This window comes from Suncus etruscus, chromosome 11 (genome assembly GCF_024139225.1).
Source record: "Suncus etruscus isolate mSunEtr1 chromosome 11, mSunEtr1.pri.cur, whole genome shotgun sequence".
Lineage (NCBI taxonomy): Eukaryota > Metazoa > Chordata > Mammalia > Eulipotyphla > Soricidae > Suncus > Suncus etruscus.
This window is the reverse complement of record NC_064858.1, coordinates 78,994,365-79,014,460: the sequence shown is the minus strand read 5'-3', so window position 1 is coordinate 79,014,460 and position 20,096 is coordinate 78,994,365. Positions and strand designations below refer to the sequence as shown.

Sequence of the window (20,096 nt, the reverse complement as noted above, 5' to 3'; positions counted from 1 at the left end):
GCTCAATTATGACACTTGTTATGTACATGTGTTAAATGGAATTCACAGGCACCAGTAGGAAATTGGACTGTCTGTGGCAAATGGCCCCCAGGTGTAGCCCTATAGGTCAACATGGCTTCAGAACTAAGATCTTCTGAGGTTGATGGCAGCGCCAGTGCAAGACACAGCCCTTGTGACAAACTGCAAAACTGCCTCACCTATTGCTAGGATGCAGCTTCCAAGCTCAGTGCAACCCTTTTATGCCTGGAAACTCAGTTGAATCTCTCTATATCTTGAAGGTGTTATTGTTAGAGGTGCTGTATAAATAATGCACATCTCACAGGTGTGGACATTGGGGCTCAGTGAGATAAAATAGCTCATCCAAAAGGGGAGCTTCCAGATGGGGCTTTGCTTCCCCACTAGCCCTGGGGTACTCCTGTTACTTGGGGGAAGCTCGGTAACATGCATATCTGGACTCACCCAGACTGATTGAGTCAGAAGCTCAGGTGGTGGGACCCTGGAATCATAATACCCCCAAAAAGGAGAGTCTGTGATGTGGACAAAGAGTAGAAAATAAGAATACAAAGGATCTGATCTACCTGAGAAGACCCCTGATGACAGGTGAAGGAAATGGAAATTTATCCCTTAGGAATCAGCCTTCAAAGACAGTATCTGAAGTGTCATGAATAAAGAATACCCAGAAAACCAAAAAAAAAATCCCACCCAGCTCTCAGCAGAGTGCTTTGAGTCATCTAACCTGCCAGGCTTCTTGTTCTGGAGGAGACTTGAGAATAAATATGAGATGCGAGTGGCTGTTGAGAAACAAGGTGACCCTGTGTTTATGGGATCTCACGGTTGCTGACTGTGCACCAAAGACAACAGTGTGGCTCCAGAATCTTAGCTGAAATGGTCAGACATGGAACCAGGGCACTGGATTCCTACCCTGAACACCTTCCTTCTGAGCTGCTTGCTACAGGTTCCCAAGCAAGGTGACTGTATTTAAGTATTTGTTGCCCTCTACCATCCACCCTGGGTACTGCATTTTCTATCCCGGAACACCTGGGAGACACTCCCTGACCACGGAGAAGATAAGAACTGGGCTTGGACAGGGTCTGACGCCCTGGCAATGCTCTCAAAGATGTTGTTTGACTCCCTGAAAAGTTCATACTGGCTCCCAAATCCATGTTATACACCATAAATGGCTGGTTATCCTCCCTTCCTCAGGAATTAGGACAGCTGGTGCAGCCTTGACCTGAACCTCTTCAACATTCATTCAGGAAAGTCAGCCCTGACAGTTCTTACTCTTTCCAGCTTCCCCTAGCAGCCCTGGTGCTGACCCAGAACTGAATCAGGTCCCATCCCTAAGCAAGACCTTAGCTCAGCCCCGCTCCCTGAGATGGGTCAGACCCCTGGGCTGGCTGCAGGGGAGAGGGTTCTGGGGGGGGGGAATATCCCCCTTCACCCCACACACTGTTACATGAGTGACTGAGGCACAAGCAAGGCAAAGTCAAAGGCCGTGACAGAGGAAGAGATTAGAGCTAAAAGGACTCTCTAGGAAGACTTCCTGGAGGAGGTGAAAGACATCTATTTTTCAGAGCCAGGGAGTGTCTTAAAAATTTTCTGGGTCATGTTTGGCATCTGCTCTGAGGTTTGAGCTGCTCCTTGCCAGCCACCTCAGTCTATCACTGAATTGCCACCCTTCCTACCTACCAGTGACAGCTTCTTATAGGACACTTAGCTTGTGTCCCTGCCCCTAAACTTTCACATTTTGCAAATATTTTCCAGACCCCCAGAGATGATAATGTGTAACTTCTCCACAAAACACTTCCTATCCTTGCCCCTCTGATCTTGATGATACCCTAGGACCCTGCTTATCGCTTCCAATTCATCCATACCTGTGCAGGCTCTCTGGGGAGACCCAATCTTTCAAAAGCAACTCTAGGTGCAGGTGACCCATGGCCTGCCTGCCTATAACCTAACCTGGTCACAGAAAATCTAGAGAGTGGAGATTTTATTTTCTTCTTTAACCAATCAATTTTTAAATTATTTTTAGGTTTTGACACTACAGAACTAAAATGAAATTTATTGACATTCTTTTCTTATATTTTTATTAACACAAATAATAAAATGAATCAGCCAAACCTTCCCCAAACACTAAAAACAGGGAACGCTTTTGAAACTAAATATGAATCCTAGCATTAACAGCTGAACAAAATATATGATTTTTAAATAGTCTTAGTGAATGACAAAGTTGTGTAGAAATGAAATACAAATTATTCAAAACCTGAAATCATTGACTAGAAATTACACAGTTGGATCATGGGCAGTCCCCAGGGAAACAGACCAGAAGAATCAATTTCTTTTCACTGTCTTAGGCAAACCAATGTCTCTGCACCTTTGTTCTCTCATTTGTAAAGTGGGAAAATAATAGCATCAGCCTCAAAAGATATAATAAGTTCAAACATGTAGCAAACACTTGGCAAAGAACCTTCCCAAATCTTTCCGGAGGGAGGCGCGCTGCCAGCAGCAAACAACTCACCCTTCACATTGGTCTCCACCCTCCCAGCCCACAGACATCTCCAGAAGGATCTTTTCCTGGTCTGCAGGCCCCTCTCATCCCTCTCCTGTGCACTCTATTATAATATCAGCCCGAATCTCCTCTACCCTGGGCTCTGTATCTTGGCCCCTCGATAGAACTGCTCCACCCACACGCACCTCCTGGTCCCGGGGTGCAGCTCTCCCCTATTCTTGGACCTGCTCATTTCACAGACCCATGGCCGAAGGTTGAGTCCAACCTTAAATTCCACTCTGTTCTGTGGGGCCCATGGAACTTGGTTTGCAAGCCTACCCTATAAATTGCTCGGGGCAGAATTTCGTACCCAGCTGTGAGACCTGACCCCAACCTCAGGGACCAGCCCTGAGCCTGTAGTCTGTGGCTAGCTTTCCTCCTGGAGGGTATGGGAGGGATCCTAGCAGAGCACCAAGGACTCTCCTGGTAGCATCAGGCAGCTTACCCCTCCACAAGGCTGAGACCCATGAAAATGCCTTTCTTTTGTTTTTATATTTTATTTTCTTTTTATTTTGCACAGGTTCTGTACCATCAGTGTTTGGAGGCCAGAAGTTCCTTCCAGTGGTGCCAGAGACCTTATTCCTGCCAGGCTCTACCCTTGCGCCCTCTCTGGGTCTGGAGTGGTGATGGTTTTTTATGGTACTATGGAGAGTACAGGGTAAACAACTGCCTGCAAACAGGGGTGCTCCCTCCATCCTTTGCACTCTAGAGGCTTCCAGTTCACTTACTCCACCCTAGTTCACTCAGCCAGCATCTTCTAGGTCCTCCCCAGGCCCCACTTCTTTCCTATAGTTCCTCTGACTTTCATCTTTTTCTCTCACACTTCCTATCTGCCTCCTCCCAAGGCCCCTTTTTCCTTCTCTGGGGATTCCCAGTATTTCCTGTCTGTATCCCAATCCCTTTTCCCCTGGATCCTTCAGGCTGAGTTAGAGAGTGGTCATATACACTCCCAATGCCCTAGCCTAGCTCTCAGCTACTACTTGCTGCTGCTCCCCACCAGTTCCCCCAAGGCAATGCCCTAGCCTAGCTCTTAGCTACTGCTGCCCCCCCCCCAGTTCCCTGCTTCTCCTTCTCTGTTACCTCCTGCTGCCCCTATTACCTCTGCCACTTCCTGCTGCCCCCTGCTACTCCTGCCTTTTCCTGCTGCCCACTGTTGCCTACCAGGCAGGTGGGGAAGGACTTCTGTGGTAAGATGGAGTGTGTCATTAGTATCATTAGTGATAATGGGCTTAATTGTGGCTCTTGCTTGCTTTGGAAATGAGTAAAAGAAAAGGTAGATCAAACCTGACAATCACGATCAAATGCTGAAGCACTTCCCTTGTTCTCAGCTGTCCTTCCAAAGGAACCTTTAGTGGAAGGGCTTGGTAGGGAAGCAGAGAGGATTCCAAACTTCTTGAAAGAGATGGTGGATGGGGTGGGGGTTCTGAGGCAAGGAGATGAGTAAATCATGCAGGAATGGGGCCCTAGTGGTATTTTGTTCTGAGCAAATGGAAGCAAGTGTGTCTTTCTGGGCAAGACAGAGCTTGTCTGAACATACTTCAGGGACAAGCTCCCGGGATGACTAGGTGTGTGTGTGGAGAGAGGTGCGGAGGGGGTGTAATGAGCCCAGAGAGCTGCTTTTATTAAAAGAAACAGAAGGAAGAAGCGAGGAGGAAAGAGAATTGAAGGGAGCTGAAGCCATACTCAAGGGCAGGGCCCTATCCAGATTCCAAAATCTAAAAAGCCAGAGTAGAGAGTGGGAGAAAGACACTAGGCCAGGCCAGGCCAGGCCAGGCCAGGGGAGCTTCCAGAGCAAGGTTGGGCTGCTCAAGGCAGAGGCACTCCATTTCCAGGCAAGATATAGCAGCCCATAGTATACCCTGATCTGGAGTAGAGGAAGGGTAGGCAGTGTTCTGGGGAGGGAATACTGGGGGGAGCATCAATTCTTCCTTGGTTCTGGACTAACCTTCCCTGGAGAAGGGGATTGGAGGTGGTGGGGGAACCTAAGCTGTGTCCACCCATCAAAGGAGGAACATTCACTCCAACGTGCTTCTCTCCTCAAAGATGAGCCTGGTCCCAAGGTCCAGTCAAGCACCCCACTGCTCATTGTGGGGGACCCACAGACTGTATAACATAAGGTCCATAAGGGTCAAGTGGGAGGTGGGAAGGAGCAAAACAGAGCTGCTGGGCTGGAGCTCCTTTCTAAGTGGCCAGAAGGCCACTGTGAGTCCCATAGCTGCCTGGTAAAGCAGAATTGAGGCCCTTCTCCACATAGTGTGAGTGGATGCAAACCCCTCTTTGTCCCCCAACCTGGGCTGCAACAGAGATAGAGTAGAGGCCGGTGCTGAAGAGAGGGTATGGGGGATTCTGTCTTGAGAAGGGTATCTAGGAGTGTAGAAGCAGTGAGACTGGCAGTGGGAGGGATCAACGAAGTGACATGCTTCCTTGATCAAGTTTCAGTCTGCAAATGTCTGAGGATTTGACCTGGCATACAATGTGATATCAAGAAATGAGCATTTGGACCATGTTGGGGGCCTGCCTAGAAAGCTTGTTAGCACAAAGCCTGCAACAGAGCAGGCATTCAGTACATAAAGGTTTATGACTTTAGTGGGAGACACCCATTTTATTTACATATCTGGGGGACTCATGTTCATGCTTGTGTGCTAGGGATGTGATAGGGTTTCGTGACTGTAGGGATAAAAGAGATGAGAGCAGAGTCTGTGTATTGAGATTTTTAGCACGATAGAGAGATCGTGTCAAAGAACCACTTCTCTGAACTTTAACATAAACAATGAATGTGAGCGCTGAGGCACTGCTCAGGTTTTCTTGGGACACAGAAGGTGAATGCCTTGGAAAGCCCCTTGGTCTCAGGCAACCTGGGAGAGTTGGTCACTCTACAAGTCTTAATTAAGGGTCCTCACTCATTTTCAGTGCTCAGAGCTTCCCCTTCCTGATCTGGTTAGGAAGCTAAGAGTTTGGCTTCTCTTCCTACATTCTCTCACTCCTGCTCCTTCCCAAGGCATCTAACTCCAGTGATGCTTTTCATTGATTCTGCTCACTTCTTGAAGTGAGGCCTGGCTTGATTCAGAGAATTTTACATCAGAGGAGATATGGGGAGATATAAGGGGACTACGAGGAGCAAGAAGAGCACAGGATGCAATTGCAGCCACTGTGGTCTTAATTGGCTGATTTGGGAAGAGGGAAGAACAAACTCCCCACACAGTACTAGAAAGGCCAGAACACTCAGACTATACACCAAGATTTCCAAAAAGGTGTGAAAACTCAGACCCTCCATTTGAAAGGTTCTGTGCTTAATTCCCAGGTGTTAGGTGAAGAATCCTCCAAGTGTCTTTATCCATGACTTGCTAGAGCTGTAGTTGAGAAAGTGGCTAATTTAACTGTACTCAGTGGTCAAAGGCCAAAGAACCAGAAATGGCCATCAACATCATAAAGTCAAGCAGGGGGCCTAAGCCTACAGATCTGGACCTGGACCTTCAAGAACCATCCAGGATCTTCCAGATACACCCTAAGCCAAGAGAATAGGAGAGTCTGGTACACACAAACTGAGCTATGGGATATTTCTTACCACCCTGTCTTCATGTGCAACCCCATAGTCTTCCACATGCTCCCCATGGAGAAGAAAAGTATCCTTCCTGGTCCACTACCTTCCTACTTGCTGATCCTTGCTTCCTCATCCACCTTCACCCACCATGCACTGGATCACTCTCCCCACCACTATATACCCACCTCCCAATTTCTCCCTGACCCAAATATTCATCCACACATTGCATTTGAAATGATCTTGGAAAAGAGAATATCAATACCAGCATATCTGAATCCCACATATCACACATAACCCATTGCAGAAAGCAAAAGTTATGGGAAACATAGCCATGTAATGCTCTTGGGCTTGTATGATGTCTTCTCCCCACTATCTCCATCTCCATGTCTTAAATGGAGTGGGAAGAGCAGTAGAAGCTCAGCTTTATAATTATTTTAAAATTATTGAAGGGACCCATTTGACCCAAGTTCCTCAGTCTGGTGAACTTCAAGACGGGTGTGGAGAGTGTGGGTGATGACTAATTAGAGAGAAGTAAGCACAGTGAAGATGAAAACTGTCAGAAATCCTATTGTGGAAAACCAAGACAACTCCCTCCAATTAAATCCTCTAGGAATCAACTAGGAAGGGCCCTGTGGGTGGCCTTGATGTTGACAAGGATACTGGGAAACATTCTCATGGCCTCCTCATCTCACTTTTAAGTCTCCACTACTTCTTCTGACCAGCCAATCCCACCACCATTGACTCTTTGTAACTCTTGGCCAGTCTGTGGGGCCATTCATTGAAGGTGGGTAGGATGAGGACATGGGCATGATTCCAGCCTCAGTGCCAGTTCTTTCCTTCCTAGCACTTCTGAGAGCATTTATCTGCCACCAAAAACATGCTTTGTTGTTTCTCGGAGTCTTTTCAGACTTTATGCACCCACCCTGGGCCTTTCTTGCTAAACCAATATTCTCTGGTTTAGTTTCAACTCTTTTACATCTGGGCTTGTGCTTGGCAAGATGAGAGAGTACAGACCTAGGGCCATGGTCATGAATCACTCATCAAAATGGAATTTATTAACTGTGTTGAGTCCCTGGATTAAGCATTGGAGGATCTAGAATAAAGAAGCAACCTTGACTCCAAGGCTTTTCCTTCCTCTGGCCATCCCTATCCTGGCTGATCGTGCTCTAAAATTCTGAGTGGGGCCTAATTTGAGACTAAGTCCACATCCCATCACCTCCCCATATCAATGCTCTAGTCCAGCAGATGCATCCTCAATCAGTGCCAGCCATGTGCACCCAATGTGCCTTTGCTTCTTTATCTCTTTTCTTGGTCACAGAACATGCCAAGTGCCCACTAGCTCTGTTTTCTCATGGAGCAAACTTGGGCATATTTTCTCATATTTTTCAGCTATGAAGTTCGGGATGGGACAGGGTGAAGTCAGAAAGCCTTGATGACAATGTGGGCATGATGACAGGTGAACCCCCAGTGCTAAGGGTCACTTTTGCACAGCCTGCCCCTCCCCTCTGGTCTAGAGCTTCCACTGACCCCCTATCCAACTTTTCCTGGGCTCCAGGCTCCAGTGTCTCTCTGATCCCTGAACACTGGTTCTTCTGTTATTCCTATGCTCTGCCGCATGCAAAGTCTTTACTGAGATTCTTCTCTTTGGTTCCGAGGTGGTGAGGGCCAGGGGGTCAAATACTATTGTTGACATTCACATACAACTGGAGCTTGCAATCAGGTTTAGAAACCCACAAGGAAGTCCTTCAATTATGCCCTCCCATGCTCCAGGATAGACCCTGTTAAAAAACTCAAAACACAGGGTCTGTAGATGTGGACTTCCCACGGTGCCTCAGAGAGGCAATGGCTATGAGAAGGGGGGAAGGCAAAAAGAATAACTGCTGAGGTCACCCCAGCTTTGCTTTCATGCCCCACCTAGCTCACAGTTCCATCTGCCCTGCCCTGCTAGTCAGTGTCTCTTGCCTCTGAGCCATCTACTTGGGGCTAAGAACCCCAGTATAGTGACAGAACATGGCTCTTGTTCTGTATACAGTCGTCCAACTATGCTGGGCTTAAAACTCCTCTCCCATAACCCATCACCACACATGTGCACACGTACACACACCACACACACATATACACATGCTACACACATATACACACAACACACATATAACACACCACTTGCTGGGACAAGAGAGAGTAGAGCTGGTCTCTTCTGTCCCTCAATAAAGGACTTCTTAAAGCCAGAAAGAGACAGGCCAACTCCTCGCCTTGAATCCAGCAGTGAATCTCGGGTTTCACCAGGGCACAGCGTGGAGGGTGATGTGGGACAAGGGAAGGAGGAGCAGATGTTGGCATTTAGAAAGCCCTGGTGGCACCACCTATGCCAAGACAGGACCTTGTTCAGGAAGGAGGAGTTGCAGGAACTTGAGAGTCACCCAAGAGATCTTGCAGTTTGAAGGCATCATCGAGGCCCCAGAGCCTTACTAAGGCCATCTAGGCTCTATGAGGCCTTCCAAACTGTGCTCTGTTGCTGCATCACTGTTGGTCCTAGAATGACTCTAGCCTGGGGTCTTCTTTCTCAGCCTGGATCTTTGAAAAGACTACCATGGCCTTCCTGGGCCTCCCAGTCCCCAGATGCCTCCATTGCTAGACCATTTGGTTGGGAGAGATGCTACTGGTGAAGAACCCAAAGCTTCTGCCATGTCCACTTTAGAGAGAGCCAAACTTGTGCTGTGCAAGGCTTTAGGCTCCTAGTGACTTGGTGAGTGAGGAGGCTGCCCTGAGAAAATGCAGCCAGGAGATCAAGAAAGGGGATAACTCAGGTCCCTAATTAAGAGTCCAGATAAAGGGTGATTAGCCTGCTTCAGTATGCAAGGGTAGCACATTCACTCCCTATCAGGAAGCCTTTGTTGCGGCCAAAGGCCCTATAAGCTCCTATAAATGGCCTAATGCCCCTCAAGGCCTGGAGATAGATGAGAGCCACCCTTTTCCGGTGTGTGCCTGGGCTCAGCAGTATAAAAGCAGGTAACACTCCAGGCGCTCATCAGTGCTGGTGATTCCACGATTCCTTGTGCTTACTTTCTTCACTCCAGACCATCAGCTCCATCACTCACAATGAGTCGGCAACTGAGTCTCAAGCCCAGCATTGACAAGGCCGGTTTCAGCGGGCACTCAGCCGTGATACTAAGGAAGCCAGTGGGAAGTGCTGGGTCATGCCGAGCAGCGGGCCCAGGGGCTACCACAGGCTTTGGCAGCAGAAGCCTCTATAATTTTGGAGGGTCTCGGTACATTCCCCTGAACGTGGCTGGCACCAGTGTTCGCACAGGCTACAGCTTTGGGTCTAGCTCTGGATACGGAGGGGGGCGGCCCACTGGCTTTGCAGGCAGCATGTTCGGCAGCCTGGTTTTGGGGCCTGCCTGCCCAGCTGTGTGTCCCCCAGGAGGCATCCACCATGTCACTGTTAACAAGAGCCTCCTGGCACCCCTCAATGTGGAGTTGGACCCTGAGATCCAGCGAGTTCGCTCCCAGGAGCGGGAGCAGATCAAGGCTCTGAACAACAAATTTGCCTCTTTCATCGACAAGGTGGGTGATAGATTGGAAGAAGACAAAGAGAGAGGAGCAAGCAGTGCTGCTGGGTGGGCAAGCCTAGGGGAAGAAAAAGAGGGGGCCCCAGAGAGACTCGATCATCAAGTGAGGCAGGCAGACTGGGAGCACAAAGGACCATGAGAGAATGCTACTTTATGGGAGTATGGGTTAAGGGCATTAAAAGATCTGAGGGTCTTATGTGGGACAGCTGAATGGTGGTGCTCTGCTTTCCTAGACATGAGGGCTGAGCCCGAAAGGACAGCACCTTGGGGGGCCTGGGGCAGGCAGCAGCAGAGGCTGTCAAATCTACAACAGGTCCTGACATTATTTTTGGAAGGCATGGAGAGAGCATTTATAGTGGGGTTGGCGGACATGGGCTTCATGAGTGGACAGTTAGTTTTAAGTTTAAGGACATAAGAAAAGTCTCTAGGGATGGGGGAAGTCAGAGTGTGTAACCATAGGACCCAATGGTGCCCTTGATGCTCCCAGGTACGTTTCCTGGAGCAGCAGAACCAAGTATTGGAGACCAAGTGGGAGCTACTGCAGCAGCTGGACCTGAGCAACTGTAAGAAGAACCTGGAGCCCATTCTGGAGGGCTTTATCAGCTCCCTGCGCAAGCAGCTGGAGGGGCTGTCAGGGGACAGGGTGCGGCTGGACTCAGAGCTGAGGAACATGCGTGATGTGGTGGAGGACTACAAGAAGAGGTGAGCTTTTTTTTTTTTAAATTAATATCTTTATTTAAACACCTTGATTACAAACATGATTGTGGTTGGGTTTCAGTCATGTAAAGAACACACAGCCCTTCACCAGTGCTTTTTTTTTTTTTTTTTTTAATCAAAGGCCATGGCTTATATTCCAGAGGCTTCTGAACCTGTCCTCTTGATGACACATTTTAGAAGGTGAGGATGGGAGTATCAGGAAACAGGCCTCACACTTAGCTGTTTCATGAGAACTTCCAACTTCATTGCTAAAAGGAGGTCTTGACAGCTTGGGGAGTCATGTGGGTGTCTAACAGATTCTAGGTACTTTCCTAGAACCCAGCAAAAGGAGTGCCAGGAGGTAACCAGGGACAGAGCAGGCACACTCTAGCTAATGTTCTCTCTCCCTGAGGCACTCTTCACCCTAACACCTGCCTGACTTGGGGAAAATTTGGTTGGGAGATCCCAGGCCTCTATGAGTTTGCCTCCTGCCTACAGGTATGAGGTGGAGATTAACCGGCGCACAGCTGCTGAGAACGACTTTGTGGTGCTCAAGAAGGTAAGAGGATGGCAGGCCTCTGGACCCTCACACCCATGCATCCAACTCACTCAGGAGAAGGAGTCAAAGTCCAGGGTTAGTTAAACAAGGAAGACCACACCAAAAAAAATGTACCCCCAGGAAATAGAAGTCAGGAGAGAATTCTGATCTGGCACAGCTTGGTCTTTCTGTATGACTGAGCAAAGTTCCGTGGTCTTGTTAGGCTTGTTTTCTCAAAAAACAAAACAAAACAAACAAACCCAGACCCAATTCTCCTTTTTGGTTCCCAATATTCCCTGGGTATAAGAGAAAAATCAACCCACACTAATTTTTATTTAGTGTAAGCTTCCCCTTGTGGGATAATAAGGGGGACCCAGTGATGCCAGGGTGGGTCAGATGTGAGCAGAGTCTGACCTGGAACCCATGTGCCTTGCAGGATGCAGATGCAGCCTATGCAGTGAAAGTGGAGCTGCAGGCCAAGGTGGACTCTCTGGATAAGGACATCAAGTTCCTCAAGTGTCTGTATGATGCAGTGAGTACCCTGTTCTCATCTGCCTCTTTCCCTTCTATGCCCCAACCCGTCCAGGCTCATCTAGAATGAGACCACTGGAGGGATTCTGGAGACACAGAATTGAAGAGTTTTTAATATGCCAAAGTCTGCAACAGGGCACATGAGAGAGTGGGGTCCAGGTGCCTTGAGGGCAGATGCAGGAGATGGTGCCCTATGGGGCACATGGAGAGGAGAAATGGTCCCATGAAGTTTCACTGGAGCTCACATGGGTGGTTCTGTGAATCACAGTCAACATTGGCTTCTGCCATAGCCTTGCACTTCTGCTTCCTGCTGGCTGTCCCCTGACATGAGTCCCACCATTGGGCAGCTCCCTGTCCTTAGGACTCCCACTGATACACCTCAGGCAGGCTCTTCCCCCCTGGAGGTGGAGGTTGGAGTGGGAGAGGCATTTTGTCCAGAGTCAAGGACTCAGACTGATAGAGGAAGCAAAGGCAAGGGGACCCTCACTTTGACCTCACCTCTACTCAGGAGCTGGCCCAGATACAAACTCATGCCAGTGAGACCTCAGTCATCTTGTCCATGGACAATAACCGAGACCTGGACCTGGACAGCATCATTGCAGAGGTGCGCACACACTATGAGGACATCGCCCTGAAGAGCAAGGCTGAGGCAGAGGCCCTGTACCAGAGCAAGGTGGGTTCCTCCTCTCCCAGCACCCCTCACAGAGAATGCACAGTCCCTCCAGCAAGGAACTCAAGATCCACCTTAATAGCTGTGCTGGCGAAAGAATGCTTAGAACCAAAGCTTTCAGAGCATTTTCTCTACAAAACTTTCTTGGCTGAGTCTGTTATTAAAGCTTGGTCATGAGATAGGTCTGGAAGGACATTAACCACTGAGGGGACAGACAGCCTCTGAAGAGGAAGGGGAGGTAGTCCTTACCTGAAAACACAAGGTATTTCCACAGGGACTGGGGTGGTGTGTTTCCAGGAGCAGAGGAAGCAACACATGTGGACATTAGTTTTGTTTTGTTTTGGTTTGGTTTTGGGTCACACCCGGCAGTGCTCAGGGGTTACTCCTGGCTCTACGCTCAGAAATCGTGCCTGGCGGGCATGGGGGACCATATGCAATGCCGAAATTTGAACCACTGTCCTTCTGAATGCAAGGCAAACCCTTCACCTCTATGCTATCTATCCAACCCTGTGGACAGTAGTTTTAAATGAGCTGGGAAGGGCAGGAAGCAAAAAAAAAAAGGGAGTCACAATCTCCCTCCTGATCACCGTGGGAGGACTTTCAGGAGGAAGAGAGGACATTCAGCCTTTTGGGTAAGGGGTATCCTGCCTTTGTGTCAAATCCAGGCTGAGAAACTCTTTACCTGATTGCCTCTTGTGCTCATTGCCTTCCCTCTTCACACCTGCCTTCTAATGCTGGCAAAGCTCAGACTCTTCCTGCTGATACCTACCCTGCTCACATCTGCCATGCTCACACCATCTGTAGTCACACTTATCAAGCTCAGACCTGGTTTTGCCTCACATATTCTGCTCACACCTGTCCTGCTCCCACTTGCCTTTTTGACACCTTCTTTGCTCATTCCTGTCCTGCTCACACTGTCTCTTTCAACCTTCTCTATAGAAACCTGGCTTTGTTACACCCACCCAACTCACACCTGCCCTATTCACCCTGATCTCCATCATATCTGCCCTGCCCACTCCTGTCCTATTTACACCAGTCCTCTTCACACACCAATCTCTCATCTGTCCCATTTCTTCTTCGGTTCTAAATCATTATCTAGCGTGGGGAAGGAGCATAAGTCCTATATACCTCTCCATGATCCCACCTTCCCTTTTTTTGGAGGACCAGGCAAGAGGAGAGAGGAAGGTCTGACTCCACATTTTGGGTTAACAATTTCACTACCCCTCAGGTATACCTCACTGTTTGTTCATACTAATCCAGGGAGCAGGGCTCTGTGCCCAGGGTTTCTGGAGCAGAGTCTGCCCTGTAAAAGCACCTTTAGAAAGGTGCTTTGTAGAAGTGAGTAGAGCTTCTCTCACAAGCTGGTCTTATTTAATACAGCCTAACAGTATCCTTTACAATTCTGTCTTAGAAGTACTGCAGGCAGGAGCATGAGTAAGGGAGCTAGGACAACGATGCATGGGTTCTGAATTGTAACACCCATGCCTGGGAGAGGAATTCTGGTGCAAACTCTCTCAACTTCCCTCCAGAGTCACTCTCTGGGCTGCAACATATCCAGGGATCTGACCCTCACCAGTAGCTCCTAATTCTCTGCAAACTTTCTACCTCTGGGAATACAGATCCAGGAGCTGCAACTGGCTGCCAGTCGGCATGGTGATGACCTCAAGCACACCAAGAATGAGATGTCGGAGCTCAACCGGCTCATCCAGAGGATCCGGTGTGAGATTACAAATGTGAAAAAGCAGGTGGGAAGCTCCCCTTGTAGGAGGAGGTCAGAGCCCCTGAAGGTGACCACATTGTCCTCTGCCCTAAGCACCACTGGGTATAGCCCTGGAAGGCCACAGGTGCTCCTTGACCTGAGCATAGCAGCACCTAATTATTGCCTCCAGCCCACCACCAAATCAGGGGTGTGCCCTAGGAAAAAAGATTCAAGCTTCCCCACCTGGACAGGGATGCCTTAGACACCCACAGGCCTGTTTCTCCTGCTTCAAGAACCTGCTCAGAACTGAGGGCCTGGTACTTTTCTCCAAACACTCCCTTCCCCATCCCCATTTAGAAAATAAGACTGGGCTAGAAAAGGCTTTCATTGCCTCAGCTGGGCTCTTCCTGATAGAGAGCAACTAGCTTCATCTCCTGTTTCTCCCACAACATCATGGCAGCAAATCTGCCTCCATCTTCAGTGTGTTCCTTGGGGGACAGCCCTGATGGACCCCCAGCCCTGTGCTACCTTATGGCACCCTCCCCTCATTGTGGATCTGTCTCAGTCATGAGTCAGTGGACAGATGCTCTTTTCCGAAGACCAGGCAAGCACTGCTCCTCTAGAACTATCAGACCCAAAGGCAAGCAGTGTATATGTCTACATTGCATGACCCTCCCCACCAGGCAGTGTGGGGGCACTGAGCAGCCTGTTCACAGGATCCCTAAAAGCCACCCTTCCCATCAGGCCTGCATCAGAGCATGTATGTGGTTTTTCAGGCAGAAAGGGCCCTCACAGGAACTGGCTCACTGGCTCCCATTGACTGCTGTCCCACCCCAGCCTGCTCCCCAGCCCTGGCTGATGCCTCAGTCTTCTTCTCCTGGACATCGTGTCCTCTGAACCTGGAACCATTGGTGGCCTTCTACCCAGGTGTATCATAATCTTGTAAACATCAGACTTTTTCTGCATTTCTGAAATGCAGCTGGTCTGATAGCTTGGCAATACTCCTTTGAATACTATCTGGAGGAAAATACAGGGAGAATGCAGGCTCTGGAACTGACCCTGCTTCTACTACTTGCACCTCAGGCGAGATTGCTGCTCCCTGCTTTTACAATCTGGAGGTCCTCCTAGCCCTGATCGTTTTCTCTCTCAGTGTTCCAACCTGGAGACATCCATTGCTGATGCCGAACAGCAGGGAGACAATGCCGTCAAGGATGCTCGGGCCAAGCTGGATGAGCTGGAGGGTGCCCTGCATCAGGCCAAGGAGGAGCTGGCCCGAATGCTACGGGAATACCAAGAGCTGATGAGTTTGAAGCTGGCCCTGGACATGGAGATCGCCACCTACCGCAAGCTGCTGGAAGGCGAGGAGTGCAGGTGAGGGGCGCGGGTGTGGTGCAATGAAGAAAGAATTGTGGGGACTCCTTGCCAGGCTGGGGTTGTTTGGGAGGTGAGAGACAAAGGACAGTTGCACAGGTGACACCAGGATGGGTGTGATTGCTGAGCTCAGCCCCTCTCGCAGGGCTCTCAGTTATGGACTAGGAAGCACAACGGGGGTTCTACTCAATGGGATGAAATAGCCTTGGGACTGAGGATAGACTTTGCTTATGATGAAATAGTAACTGTACAATCTTTGTGAAGCATGTGATGTCATGGCTCCTCAGCAGAATGGGGGTGATCATCTCTGTTGACTTCCTACATAATAATGAATTACAGTGACAGCAGCAACAGGCCCATGGGGTGACTCTCCTGCTCTTTCCTCCTCTCATGTCTGTCTCTCATCTGTCCTGTAGGATGTCTGGTGAGAACCCTTCCTCCGTGAGCATCTGTAAGTGTCTCCTGAGGTAGTCTTTGTGTATGTGGGGAGGGCAAGATTCTGAATTTATGGGAAAGTAAGAGACCCCAGGAAAAAGTCGTGTTACGCACATTCATGGGTGTTGCCTGGTGAGTTGTTAATGTCTCGGGAAGATTTTCTGGTTTCAAGGAAACCTACTTCCCTTTTGTCCTCTAGAAGCCAGAATCATAGGCTGCCCACCTTCCTAATATCCTGGCATCCCAAAACAAGGCTGGAGAGGGACACTTAGGTTAGGGCATGGAAACTCAGGTACCATCTGTCCCTGCTGGTCTCTCTTTCACAAAGCTCCATGTGGGACAGGGTCATGCTAATTCATTCCAAGAACATTTCTTGACAGCTGGGTGGCAGGGTTTTTCTAGTGGGAAGATCACTTGATGACTAACCCCTTCCTCCTGGTTTGGACCCTTTTCTGCAGCCGTCATCAGCAGCAGCAGTGGGGGCAGCTATGGCTACTACCCACCCTCCTCCATGGGTGCTGAGCTCGCAGCCAGCAATGCCAGCAGTGCGCGAAGCATACAAACCAAGACAAAAGGAACACGAGTGGGGGACCTCAAGGATTCCCAAGATAGGACCACTCCTGCCAACACCCCCACTAGGAAAGCTGCCCGATGAGCCCCAGTCACCTGGGCACCTGGGAGAGAATGCCCTTGGCCCATCTGAAGACCACACACACCCCTGGGCACTATGGCCTCTTACCTAACAGCCTCTCTCACTTCCCAGGGCCCATGGCGACTTCTCATCTTCCTTTCTCTCTTCAGCTGCACAGGCTTTGGGTCCAGCTCTAAGTCCCTTTCTTGGTTCCGGGAAGCTCTGATCATCCTTAGAGAGAGGAGAGTGGGAGAAGTGGGAGGGGGACAGTTTGCCCTGCATGAGGGTCTGTTCAGCTGTGATCCAGGGAAATGGGTGTGCAGTGTTTCTACTGCACCAATGGCTGGATGAGGGAAAATACTGCAGCTACTGACTAGAATCAAGAATGCCTTGGTGACCCCCCTCAAAGATGGTTTGCAGAAAAACTTGACTGTCCAAAAGAATGTGGGTTCAGACTCCTAACTGTACCACAGGCATAAAGTCATGGGAAAAAGAAGTGGTATTTTCTGCCCCCTTTATCACCTGCCCACTCCTCTAAGGCTAGTGTGCATTGCCTCTAATGGTTCCCCAACCCTGCAACAGAGAGGCAGCCAGTACCTGTGGATGTCAGAGAATGCACTCCAGCATCACCCTCCAGTGAAGGGTGCCTGGCTGATACTAGGCCTTCCCTGCATGCCACCCCTTCCTCTCACCCAGGGAAGCTCAAGTTCTTTGCATGAAGGTAGAGTAGAATTCTGTGGCAATGGCTTAGGACTGTGGATGTGAATGTACGGGGCAGGTCTGAGCTTCTCTCTGGTGCTGGTTCCTGCAGTAGCTTTCAACTTCGATGCCACTGTCCCAAGCCAAGCTCACTGACCTGTCTCAGCCAGCAGAGAAGTCATGGCTCTTGTGTAAAAATCCTCAACAGCGACACCCAGTCCCTTCTTTGCTTGCACCAAAACTCTGAATTTCTGCTGTACATCCAATAAAATGCCCTTGAAGAATATCAGAGATGCTCTCCATCCAGCATGCCAATCTAAGTCTCCCATCCCCTAAAGTGACCCCCACACATAACTGCTAAGTTTGATTAAAGAAAGGGACATACACACAAAGGTTCATATGTACAAATAAGGAGCAATCAATACAGGGTGGCTATGAGTGTGTGCCATGCATGCTATGTATGCTTACCAGCAATTTATGCCTGCAAGTCATGCATGCCGTGTGTGCTCGCATACTCTTTGTTTTATGCCTGCTTACATGTTGTGCATGCCTGTGTGCTTTGCACACATATGTGATGTGTATGTCATTTATGCCATGAAGGAGAAGATGTGAGGCAGGTACAAGGAAGAACAGTGATTGAAGGCAGATAACCAGGCATGTAGATAGTTGTTAGAGCACAAACATAAATCCTCCAGAATGGCAGATCTGAGCACAGGCCTTTTTTTTTCTCCATATATTTCTGTGCCTATGCATACTGCCACACGTATACACACACACATATATACAAATACACACATGTTTTTATTGTATTTTTTAAATCTCTTATCTTTATAAAAAAAGCTTACTACTTAATTTTAGAGGGATGGGATATTTCCAACTTCCCGAGGTTCATGGTGAGGTTAGATATTTCTCAGGCCCTGAGCACTTAGCCCTTGACTCAGCTGCACCAGTGTAATAGGCTCTTCACATTTCTCAGGACAATAGGTCACAGATCATTCAAGACCAGAATGTCTATTAACTACTTTGGACTTTTCCTGGTGTAAAGGAGATTTTTAGTCCAGTGTAATCTACTGTGGGAAACCCAAGGTTCAAGAATTGGGGCCTTGTCACTCAAGGCTCCCTCTAAGGATTTTTATGGGCTCTAGAGATGGTGCCCACCTGTGATACTCAGACCAATCAGTGGTGATTAATATTGTAGGCCTTGATATTGTTTAGAGCCTGTAAATTTGGTACCCCCCAAGTGAAGAATCATGGGACACATTTCTCAGTGCTCAGGCCCAAGATCCTTCCAAGAACCCCTGGTCATAAACTACAGGATCACCTAAGACTTCTAGCACCAATGCACTACCAGTTGCCCCAAAGAACTCATTCTCTGGTATCTAGTTATAAGGACTGGGGGAGCTTTGATGGTCCCACCAGTGGAAATGGCCTTGAAGGCAATATGCATGCTCTGGTGGCCTCCCCCAGGATCATAGTATAACCTGATCTCAGTCCCAACCACCAAGGCAGGTAGCCAACACAAGAGAAACACAAGGTACCAACACAGAGAAATACTTGCTCTGAGTGCCTGTGAGCTCAGAGAATGGAAAGAAGCAATGTTTTTGATGAATGTGCAAAAGGGCAGTTGGTGACAGCATATTTACTGATTTAAGATAGATTTTTGTCATCTGAGGTTCATGAAGATTCTGACATAGGGAGGCAGGAACTGTCTTGACAAATGCCAGGTCAATGAGTCAGATCATTCTGGCTAAAGATGCCAGAGGGAACAGGCAGTATAAGTTTGGCTGGAGAGAATCCTGGGGAAGCAAAGACATATTTCCTTGGACTGGGGTAGGTGGAACCCAATCATTTTCTCCTACTAGAGTCCAGAAATGCCCATAAAAGGGTGAGCCACTTACACAGTTACTGTTCATGCATTTTTCTGTCACATCTTCATTACTTATTGATTTGCCTAAAAGCTCTTAAAAGTCCCCTGATTGAATCCCCAAGTTGGGTGGAGATTTCAATGATTACTGCCAGAGTGACAACCTTCTTATGTAACTGATTCTATCAGCCACCCTTTGGAGCTTCCAAGGGTTAGTATGGCCTTGTTCTTTGCTCATCTTTGCAGCAAGTAACACATAAAGAAACTTCATCTAACAGGCACCCAGAAATGATTTCTTCTTTAAGAAATGTTGTTGGACAACCATGATTGTGAAGAACTTCTACTGGGACCACAGAGAAAGTTTAGGGTTAGACAATTTAGTATGCCTGAAGCCTGTAATTGGTCTTATGCCAGGAAACTTCATGGGTAAAGTCTCCCTGTTTTTAAGCCAAAGGTTTTTCCTGTTTTATCCATATTTTTCTGTGCCTATGCAAACAACAACTGCCATACGTACACACGCACATACAAACACATACACTTTTTTATTGCATTTTTTAAATCTTTTATCTTTATAAAAAAGAGCCTACTAAACCTGCTATTGTTTTAGTTACTTTATTGGAGATGAAATAATTTCCACAAATATACTAGCTACTGAACTTTTTTATTCTTTTTTCTTCTCTTCCATTTTATTTTTTAGTTTTTCTATTTTTTCAATAACTTCGCTTTCTCTTTTCTTGAAACAAATGCATTTGATTAGTTATGTCAACTATGTGTTACATTTTCATTAAATAAAAATCTTCTTTAAAAGAATAAAATAAAAAAAATTTTGGAATAACTAGCTATCCACATACAACAGAATGCTGCTGGTTCTCCAGGAAAATTAAAGATATTTAACTAGCTAAGTATAAGAGCCAGAATCATAAACTGTTCTAATTGAATTACCATGAAGTTATTCATGGTAGAGTATAATGTTCTAACACCAATTCTTTCACCAGTGTCCACTTTCCTCTACCAACTACCCAATTTCCCTCCTATTCTCTATGGCAGGACTCCCCCAGCCCTCTTTTTTTTTAAGTCACTGTGGTTTACAATACTGTTACTGATGAGTATCATGCATAACATTTTATCTCCTTTCAGCACCCAGTCCTCATCTAGAGGGAATAAAACTCTTAAAGAAAAACAGAGGCCTATTTACATGAGCTTGGATTTGACAAAGGAATCTTAGATAAAAGATCCAAATCTCAAACAACAAAAGAGAAAATAGCTCACTTGGGCTTCAACAAAATGACACTTCAGCTATC

The 20,096-nt window shown here is 47.9% G+C and overlaps 1 protein-coding gene across 1 annotated transcript; it reads left to right on the top strand.

Annotated features, from left to right (window-relative positions):
• The first annotated feature begins 9,188 nt into the window (after positions 1-9,188).
• KRT74 (keratin 74) lies at positions 9,189-16,256 on the top strand. Its single transcript, XM_049783448.1, has 9 exons — positions 9,189-9,656; positions 10,149-10,363; positions 10,856-10,916; positions 11,332-11,427; positions 11,935-12,099; positions 13,716-13,841; positions 14,946-15,166; positions 15,583-15,617; positions 16,060-16,256. The coding sequence occupies exons 1-9, from the start codon at positions 9,189-9,191 to the stop codon at positions 16,254-16,256; spliced, it is 1,584 nt and encodes a 527-aa protein (XP_049639405.1).
• The last annotated feature ends 3,840 nt before the right edge of the window (positions 16,257-20,096 follow it).

What these genes read in the sequence shown, in the direction of transcription:
- KRT74 (XM_049783448.1), top strand. Translation starts at nt 9,189, where the DNA reads ATGAGTCGGCAACTGAGTCTCAAGCCCAGCATTGACAAGGCCGGTTTC. An exon ending in TTGCCTCTTTCATCGACAAG is followed by an intron (nt 9,657 to 10,148) that starts GTGGGTGATAGA and finishes TGATGCTCCCAG; the next exon opens with GTACGTTTCCTGGAGCAGCA. An exon ending in CCCTTCCTCCGTGAGCATCT is followed by an intron (nt 15,618 to 16,059) that starts GTAAGTGTCTCC and finishes CCTTTTCTGCAG; the next exon opens with CCGTCATCAGCAGCAGCAGT.